The sequence below is a fragment of the Cricetulus griseus genome, chromosome 5 (genome assembly GCF_003668045.3).
Source record: "Cricetulus griseus strain 17A/GY chromosome 5, alternate assembly CriGri-PICRH-1.0, whole genome shotgun sequence".
Taxonomy (NCBI): domain Eukaryota; kingdom Metazoa; phylum Chordata; class Mammalia; order Rodentia; family Cricetidae; genus Cricetulus; species Cricetulus griseus.
Window position 1 is genome coordinate 82,998,067 of NC_048598.1, and position 10,326 is coordinate 83,008,392.

At 42.7% G+C, this 10,326-nt stretch overlaps 1 protein-coding gene across 4 annotated transcripts in view; it reads right to left on the reverse strand.

The window, feature by feature from the left end:
* Positions 1-8,791, reverse strand: part of Thumpd2 (THUMP domain containing 2) — a 31,026-nt gene extending 22,235 nt beyond the window's left edge. For 2 of the 4 annotated variants that reach the window (XM_027417895.2, XM_027417899.2), the window contains exons 1-2: positions 8,635-8,791; positions 165-300 (exon numbers count right to left, since the gene is read on the reverse strand). In XM_027417895.2, the coding sequence (XP_027273696.1) occupies positions 165-300; positions 8,635-8,760 (262 nt within the window). In that variant the 5' untranslated portion in view covers positions 8,761-8,791. Of the gene's footprint in view, positions 1-164; positions 301-6,046; positions 6,221-8,634 lie in introns of all 4 variants that reach the window. The other 2 variants (XM_035445353.1, XM_035445354.1) reach the window with 2 other exon arrangements.
* Between the last annotated feature and the right edge of the window lie 1,535 nt (positions 8,792-10,326).

Consider the following 10,326-nt stretch of genomic DNA (forward strand, 5'->3'; position numbering starts at 1 on the left):
AGCAAAGGAGCTGGCTGGCTATAGATATGTGATAATACCAGGCAACTGAAAACTCAAATGACACAGTATGAATGAACTGGAGTGTAAACCGGATACACACATTTGTTGGGTGGGCGAACTTGGTCACATAGCAGGTGGGTAAGAACAGCGGGCACACACTGTACCTTTGCTCAGAGAAGGAACTGTGATCGGAAGCTGCTTCTTAATCAGCAAAAACAGTCTTTCTGCTGACTTTAACTTCTTCATGGAGGCCAAATCTGAACAGGTGGTGAAAAACACTTTTCCTGAAATATATTCAACCTAGACTCAGAAAAACAGATAGTAATATGACTTTGGGTCAGAATAAGGGTTACTTTCTTTTTTCCTTTGGTCATTTGTGGAACAACTATCATTTGTTAGGTTCTGCAGTAGATACTGCCAACATGTTATTTTCCTTTAAACATAGATTTTATCATGCCCATTTTCCATGTCACAAACTGACATTTAGGGTAGGCTACATAATCTGTATAAGGTCATGTGGTCAGACTATTATGCTTCCTCTTGTAAAGTACACACCTATGTGCCTGGAAAAAAAATAAAAGACAAAATATTCAAAATTACACTGCCAACCTCACCCACTGCTTATGAACCATAATGTAACAGACATATAAACTAAGATGTAAAACTTGTAAGACAATACTATAAATTAAACCTAGAAGAAAATGAAACAATATGTTAACACTGATCAGGAAGCCACTGTTTCTAACATGTTGGGACGAATCCTGTAAGATCTAGGAAGCAGAACTCTAACAAACAGAAACAGGTGCAGAAGCAACAGAAACCTGGCTGCAGAATACTGTCAGCATGCTGGCAGCATTGGCTGAATTATGCTGACTGATAGATAATGTCAGGGGGACGGATGGCATAGCTTAGGCCAGCCTGATACATGGCCATCAAATTCTGAGTACCATGGATGGTAATGGGCAGCCAATTAAAGAATTTTGATGAAAACTATGACAGCGATGATTTAGATGACAGAAAAATTACCTTGAAAGGGGCATAAAGGACTGGGTGGAGAATGCGACGCTGGAGGGAGAACAGATTACTGAGGTAGAAATGAGGGACACGTGGCTATGGAGCAGGAAAATAGATAGGAGTGAGATATGAATACTGCACAGAAATAGGCTTTGGGCTGAACATGTGGTATGTGGGGAAGAAGGGAAACGGGAAACTCACTGATTTACAGGGAACTGAATGTGGTGTGGGAAATTGCACTTGGTGCCAAAGGAATCCCTAAACCTCCTAGCTGTCATAGGTCCTGGAAGGACATGAACTGTCTTGGAGTTCTTCTTTTCACAATGTTCATGGCTGACCAACATAATCCTAAGCTTTCTGGAATGAAGGCACCAGGGAATCTGGGGTACCTTGTGCTATAGGTTGAATGTGTACCCCAAGGGTCATGTACAGGAAGGCTGGTCAGTATGGTGACACTGGAAAGTGGAAGAACTTTCAATAGGTTTGGCCTAGTAAGCAGTAGTTGGGTCACACCAACCTTGAAACTGATGCTGGTCACCTGGGGTGAGCTGGGTCTCATGACAGTATCTACTTCCTGAAAAGGCTGACATATTCAGGACATCAAATCATGATTAAAATAACAAATCCACTTTCAAAACCCAAGGCAGTATTGCTGTCTTATGAATTTACACAAGGCTTCCTAGTCTTTTCACATATGAGAAACACAGAAATAGTTTACTAATTGAGTGACTGTGAGAATGACATAGTCACATATATGAATACAAGCAATTTTCTCTTTGTGAATAGTAACATTATCTCAAAGCAGGAGGGAGAATGAATGTCAGTCAGTCAGTCTTTAAGAACTCATCAACTGATAAAGCTAGCGTTTCCCTTTTCCACCAGGTTTTTTTCATTGCTTTTGAGGTAACTTATTTTTATTACTTTTAATTACATATATGTGTGTAGAAAAACACATATGTGTTTGGGTGCCATAAGAGGTCATAGATTGGAATCTCCTGGAGTTGAACTTACAGGCAATTGTGAACTAAGTGATGTGGGTGTTGTGATCTTAACTCAGGTCCTCTACAAGAATAATGCTCTTAACACTGCTTTCAGAGTGTCCCATAAGTTTGGGTATGTTGTGTCTACATTCTCATTAAATTCTAGGAAGTCTTTAATTTCTTTTTTTATTTCTTCCTCAACCCAGGAATGGTGCAATTGGGTGTTATTCATTTTCCACTCGAATGTAGGTTTTCTGCAATTTGTATTGCTGTTGAATTCTAGCTTTAATGCATGGTAGTCTGATAAGATACAGGGGGTTATTTCAATTCTTTTGCAACTGTGGAGGTTTGCTTTGCTGCCAACTATGTGGACAGTTTTTGAGAAGGTTCCATGTGGCGCTGAGAAGAAGGTATATTCTTTTGTGTTTGGATGGAATGTTCTATAGATATCTGTTAAACCCAGTTGGGTCATAACTTCTGTCAGATCCTTTGTTTCTTTGTTAAGTTTCTGTCTGGTGGTCCTGTCTAGTGGTATAAGGGGTGTTGAAGTCTCCTACTATAAGTGTGTGTGGTTTTATGTGTGGTTTGAGCTTTAGTAATGTTTCTTTTACAAATGTGGGTGCTTTCATATTAGGGGCATAGATGTTCAGGATTGAGACTTCATCTTGATGGACTTTTCCTGTGGTGAGTATGAAATGCCCTTCTTCATCTCTTTTGGTTGCTTTCAGTTTAAAGTCTAATTTGTTGGATATTAGGATTGCTACACCAGCTTGTTTCTTGAGCCCATTTGATTGGAAAATTTTTTCCCATCCTTTTACTCTGAGGTATTGCCTGTCTTTGAAATTGAGGTGTGTTTCTTGTAAACAGCAGAAGGATGGATTCTGTCTTCGTATCCATTCTGTTAGCCTATATCTTTTTATGGGTAAGTTAAGACCATTGATGGGGGTGAGGGGAGGGAGAGGGAGAAGGGACTTACATGTGAAAAAGCTTGTTCCCTAACTAGAACTAATAAATAAATTTAAAAAAAAAAGAATAATGCTCTTAGCCCTTTAAATAAACTAAGATGTTGGAGCTGGGGAAATTTGACACCCTGTGAACTTTAGACCCTTCTCTGGTGTTCTGGCTGCTTTTAGCAAGAGGTTGTGGGTGGGGCAGAGACACAGACAGAGACAGAGAAGAGAGACAGAGTGACAGGCTGGGTCTCCCATGGGCTTCTGAAATCTCAAATCCCACCCCCAGTGACACACCACTTTTAACAGGGCCACATCTCCTAATTCTTCCTGAACAGTCTGCCTCTTGGGGACCAGACATTTAAATATATGAGCCTGGGAAGGGCCATTCTTGTCCAAACCACCACAGTAGGCAATTCTAGATGAGGGTAACTTTGTGTCCAATCTAGGAGCCACCAGGATGTATAGCTTCTGAGCATCTGAAGTGTCACTAAGGTGTCTGAAAAACCGGATTCTTATTTAACCCTAAATAGCCACTGTGGGGGTAGTGACTATCCGATAGCACAGTCACGGAGGGTCAGGAAATTGGCCCGGTTAGCTGAAAATGGCTTAATTTTTTTTTTTTTTTAAGGGATGTATATAAAACAAAGAAGAAAAATATAATAGAAATCACATGACTCATAAAGCCTACAGGAATATGTGACAGAAACTGATTGTGATGCAGACAGAATAAAATATTTACTATCAGGCCTTTATTTTAGGGATTGCTTTAGATTAGGGACAAAACAACTCAGTCACTTTAATATGAGAATTCTGAGAGAAAAAGAACAGAGGTAAATTTATAGATTAGACGAAGAATATCAACCAATCACAGTATGTAGATGGTATTTAAACCCCTACTTAAATACACAAATTTAAAAACAAAAGTGATATTATAAAACTAATTTGACTTTGAATACTAATTAGGTATGTGTTGAGAAGAAATGATTTTTTTTTAGCTGTGTAAATGATAAGGTGATATATTTTTAAAAGTTCATCTCCTTGACACTATATATACTGCTATGGAAAGAGTCATAGTTTAGAGCCACACAAACAAATGTACAGATGAAACGATTCCTGGGATCTACTTCAAAATCCCATGGGTTAGAAGTATGGTGGGGGAGGGGGAGTGAAACCAAATTCACTGTGGGCTGATCTCTATGGCAGCTGGTTGATGAGCAGGGAGAATTCACCATATTATTCTGTTTGTTTCTGTGCCCATGAAAAACAGCTAAAGGGAATACACAGGAGGCTGCCTGCTGCAAGCTGTTTTGGCGGATTTACTGGAGTGACAGTCACCTGGGAAAGGAGAGTGCTTTCATGTTCAATGCAAACACCTGAGCTCATCAGCCGCTCTACTGAAAGAAAAACCTTTTGGGGCTGGCACCTTCAACAGGCTTCCCTGGTGAGTCTTATGTTCACTAAAATTGGAAAAACACTGATTAAAATTGAGTGATTATCTTCTAAAAGTAAACAATCATCCTTCTGAATTAATTTGTTTTATAAATTCAGAGTTTTGAATATTAATTTTCTTCCAGTAAACCTACATTTTTAAGAGACTCTTCTCACCACAAGAATGATTTTGTGGGAAAGCATTTATGAAGCACCAAATATTTGCCCTGCACGCTATACAATCTGTCTTTAGCGTAAAGATGCCATGAAAGTAGGAATTAGCCAAGGAAAAGTGAGGCTGAGAAATCTGAACAACTTATTCGAAATCACAAATCCATTAAAGAATAATGTAAGAGTAAAATGTATGTTCTTTACTGTGGCTTTGCAGACACAGCCTTTACTCAGTGCTACAGGGTAGTTCCCCACATTGCAGTTGGTCCTCTGTAACTGCAGGAGCCCTCTTGGTGGATTCAATGAATCTCAGACTGAAAGTATTTAGGAAGTAAATCCTGTGGATATACTGAACAAGCACAGATTCCTTCTTTGTCATTATTTCCTAAACAATTGTTTTAACAACTGACATGGTATTAGTTCCTCTGTCATCTGGACAGAGTTCATATGTGCAAGTTATAAACAAGCACTACACTACTGTATATACAAATTAGAGCAATCACATGTTTTTGTACAGTGTGGTGTCTTAGAATCCTTCCCCTCAGATATCAAGGTGAAACAGACTAGGGGGGCAGAAGACAGCTTATTGTTACAGTACTGTTAAACAATGATGTTAACGATAGCAAAGAACCCTCCAAATAATCCTCTTAATGTTTATTTTTCCTTTAAATAAACGAAGATGTCAGGGGCTGGGGAAATTTGACTCCCTGTGTGCTTTAGACCCTTCTCTGGTGCTCTGGCTGCTTTTCACAAGGACTGTCAGTCAGTTGTGTAGCTGGACTGCCCTAATACCACTGGACACTCCATGAATGCCTTGGGGAAGGTACATGGCAACTACAGCTGCTTGCTGCAAACTGCTTTAAGAAGGCACTATTTCAGCCATGGCTTGAATTGAACCCTTTTTTTTTTTTTTTTTTTTGACATTACAAGTTTGATGGGGGATGTCCTTCTGTATATATGTTTCTCTTATTGGTTGATGAATAAAACACTGGCCAACAGAGGCAGGAAGATAGGCAGGACTGGGAGAATTTCAGGGGTAGGCAGAGAGAGACCCTGGAGGGGTGCCATGTAGTGACTGGGAGGACAGAATGCATCACGTGTTCTCTGGTAAGATAAGGCCATGTAGAAATACATAGATTAGTAGTAATGGGTTAATAATAAAGAGAGAGCTAGCCAGTAAGAAGCCCTAGCCACTGGCCAACAGTTTTATAATTGATATAGCATCTTTGTGTGTTTATTTGGGGCTGAAGTGGCTGGACCTGGTGGGTCAAGAAACTCCAGCAACACAAGTCTTTGTAAAGTACAGATGACCCTGCTTAGCCAGCACTTATTCTTATTCAGGCCAGAGGGGGAACACTTTGTCCTACAGCCCAGCAAAAGACCAGTGATTGGTACAAACAGATCATCATTTGCATGCGGGGGCCTTGCCATGACTAGTGCCATGACTAATTTCACTTGTAGGTGGGGTTATATTTGATTGATGTAAATATACATCCTCACCACATCCCTTTATGGCTGGCAAAAGCAGGCTCGTTAGCTTCTTTTCTGATCCAGCTGGGACACACTCTTCTGTCATGTCTCCAGGTGTTGTTGCAAACTTAGGATCAGTAACAGGATTCCTTTGAATGATCTTTTCTTGCCTATTTCAAATCTTTATCATTAAGGTGGGGTGAGCTGGTGACACAAAGAGAAAATGGCAGAAGAGGTGACAAAGCTGGCTGCAGAAGCAAAGGTGGTAGAAATAATGGAGGATGCTGCCCAGTGAGCATGTAAGAGAAATGACAGTGAACAGTGGCAAAATGAACAAGGGCACTAAAGAGCTAAGATGAGAAATGGTGGGCGCTGGCTGCTAGAATTCATGGTGCTGCTAAGCCTTAAAGGCCAAAGGTCCCAGCCCGAACAATGTATGCACTAGCCACTGCCAAGGGCTTAGGGTCCTGGTACTCTAGGCCCACGAGCTATAACTCAGCAGCCATTACTTGTTATGGAGTGCCACTACCTGCTGCTGCCACTCACTGCCGCTGAATGTCAGGGACTACAAGAATATCAGGGCTGCTGGAGCCCAGAGTCATAAGCCTCCACCCTGAGTTGTCATAGAGCTTTTGTATCTAAAGTCTGAAGCAATAGCACCTCACGGTTGGGAATGCGAAGCTGTAAGCCGCTGGGCCTACCAGTCCAGCACCATGGCCTTGGGCACTCAAGGTCCTAGGATTGCCACAACTAGAAGAGCTCTCACTTACCCAGCCATGGTTCCAGTGCAGGCAGACAGTAAAGGACCCAGCTAATAATGATAAAATACATGGACTTCGAAGCTAGATTCAGACACAAGGACTCCTTCCAAGGTCAGTTTCCTTATGTCTTTGTAAATGGGGGTGAAGGTGACATATTTCGGAGGATTAAATCATATGCACATAGCATCTAACATCTCAAATACTTAGGGAATGTTGAGGTAATTCTGAAGTAATAACGACAGCGCCAGCAACTAACTTGGAGAGCTTGCTTTCTATCTAGTCAGAGCAGCTGGGATACAATTTGAGGGGTATCTGTTCATATGTTCTTTCCACATATCTCTATTCCTAAAACTACATCAGAGCAGAATATGAAAATTCTCTTGGCATTTACCTGCTCTTGCTGTCTAGAAAATTTCTCTCATATTTGACTGAGTCCTTGTCTGTTGAAGTTTCCCTCAAATGATTTTGTCTTTGGAGGAGACAAACAAATAGGACCCCTTTTCTAACAATCTTAGATATCCAGATTGGATCACACCTTATCATTTCCACACTAAGCTGGTCAAGTTGGCAGAGAAAATCCCAGGGTGGCACTATATATAGCCACACGGCTGGCTGAGTTGGATATTATACAGTAATGCTTGATATTCAGAATCTGAATATTACTGTTGTCATTTTGTAGTTGCATGACTTGAATACATCATTGGATTCACCTGGTTAAGACCAGGTATTACTCTTGTAGAGGACCCATGTTCGAGTTCCAGCACTCATGTTGGGCAGCTCACAATCACCTGTAACTCAAGCTGCAAAGAAATGAGCTGATGTCTGGGGCTCCCACCAGTACTATGCATTCATGCAAACACACACACACACACACACACACACACACAAAGGAAAGGAAAGGAAAGGAAAAGAAAAAAAAAACACCTTTAAATCCTTGCTAAATGCAGGAATTATTATAGAGAGGCAATTTTGGATAAATTTCATTCAACATTTTGCTAAATTCTGTAGTGCAATTCACAAATGTGGCCAAAGCCACTCTTGGTAACTCTCCCGGGTACACCTGCGGACCATCGCAGAAATTCCTTTTGTGGGCTTCGAACACTTCTCCCAGAGGTGATCAGCTAGTTTGGTTTTTACCAAGCTTTCCCTTTCCAAGAACACATACCACATAAAAGTACCGACCTGCTCTATGCCATCTTTCTTCTCTGCTTTCAATAACCTGATTAACACATTCTCGAACCTAGGAGGGCCTTTAAAATCTGTTCAGTTGTCACTGAAACGCGAACAGGTAGCTTTGAGGCCGGCAGGAGCGTTATTAGGTTTTTTTGTTTGTTTGTTTGTTTGTTTTTAAACTACCGTTAGCGCAAGTGTTTGAGATGTACTTCTTACGTTTTCGCAAGTCACAATGTGAAAACCTAACCTCGTCAAGAAAGTAACAAGTCTCAACAACTAAGCCTGGGAAGAACATTTGCATTGACTCCAATTATTGCCATCGCATAGTTTCTTTTTTTAGGAATCCGGGACGAAAAAGGTAACAAGATTCAACAACTAATGATGGAAAGCACATTCGCATTTACGGTATAACTCCAATTATTGCCACTGCATAGTTCCTTTTTTAGGAATCCAGGACAAAACTGGCTTCCGCACCCCTGGTTGAAACTTTGGCCGTTGACAGAAGTGCGGTGACCAGACTGGATGGAGAAAGAAACCACTCGACCAGCTGGTTGCTCTGAGCAGTCACCGCAGGACCTGGGGGGCGCCCACGGCTCGCAGGGATGGGGCGCCCAGTGCTCACACATCCTTCCCGGGCCTAAGCCCCGCGCTGGCGGGAAGAGGGAACCGGCGAGCCTGACTCACCTGCGTGGCCTCCAGCCGCGCCTGCACCTCCCGCATCAGGAAAGACTCCAGGCCGCGGCCCGCGGTGCAGAAGAACCGGGCGCCGCCGCCGGGGTCACAACCTGGCTCTGCCCCGGCCGCCGCCATTGCGCTCGGGCGCGGCCCCGAGAGACGGTCACGTGAGCTCGGGCGCGCGCCCTGGCGCTCTCCGAGGAAGGAGCACCCGAGAGGCGGCTTCGCGGGAGCACCCCCTATGGGTCGTCCTGGAAACTACACCGAGCCTTCTGCAGCCAGGCTAGGATCCTAAGGATGCTGTCTTCACCAAGGACTGGGCCAACCCAGTGAACTGGGTTCAAAAGCAGGAATTCTTATTCTCCAACAGAATGTCTATATGTTCCCGAGACTTGCTACATTGTTTGCACTTGGCCAGTCGTCTAGGTAAAAAATCAATGTGCCACCCAGTTTAGTCTACCCGATTTGAGTAACTAGTAACAGTGTTTGAATGATATATATTTTTAACTCTTGAGTTTTAAAATGACAAAAAATATGATATAGGTAGAATAAAATCTATCTCCAATTCAACAGCATTAAATTATCTATGTAGTTCCATATTGAATCAGTTATAGAGAAATTGCTAAATGAATGTTTTTGGAACATACCTCCCTTGTGGTCCAGAAATGGATGCCAGTGGGTAACTTGATATTCTTCCCCTCCATCAGTTCATGAAGGGTTGGGGGAATAGGACAAAGTTCCTCGTGGAGTCCTGTCACCTGAGCTTTTCAAAGCGTCAGTCCTAAATTCTCAGACTGGTTCACTTGGCGAGTCACTCCAGCCCCCTTTCCAAATGGTTCTTTCCCATGGTAGTTGCTATGGGTGATTACAACATCTCCATTCTTTAGCTTCCCATCTCAAGTCTGTGTGGGGAGGACCATGAAGCCCCATTAAGACTCCTAGCATGTGTTCCCGAGTGGGTTAGCTCACGGGTACAGCACATCCAGTTCAGATCAGGGAAGGTTCTCTGCCAGTCAGCAGGCTGTACTGAGGAGTCAAAGACAAGGGTCTGGAATTCAAGGGCTTAGAAGATTGCTGTGTTGACTGACTCACCAGCAGGTGAAAGGACACAGGAAGTGCTTTCTGGAGAAAATCACAGGTAACCAAATAAACAACAGCAGGACTTTGAGGATCCGCAGCCCCACTTGGAGCATTTGGGGCAGGGGTGAGGGGCAGCAGTATAAGATTGTATGTGGGGAATGGAAGCAGAAAGTCTTGATAGCAGTTAGGCATTTAAACATCAACTAGATGGGTCAATAAATATGCAGAGATAAAGACAGAGAAGCAAGGAAGGGCAGATTCTAAACTCCAGGCGGGCGTTCGCCAGCAATGTGCGTTCCTGTGAGGAACCATGGCTGAACCCAAGCTGCAGTCTTGCTCAGCCTACTTTCCCATTAACACAGCCTTCTCCTTCTTCTGATGACTTTCTCCCACTTTGGGTCAGCAAAGGGCTGCTGTTGTTCATTTGTTCACCTGTGGATCGTGTTGTAGCCAATCACACCCACCGATGCCCTGACAAAATATTTGTCATGATTTGAAGTTCAGCCTGTACTCTTTTTCCTGGAGGTTACTGGCCTGAATTTCTCTCCCCATTACTTCCTCTTTTCTCCATCATTTCTCCTTCTGATATTGAGGAGATGGCTCAGTTGGTGAAATAATTTC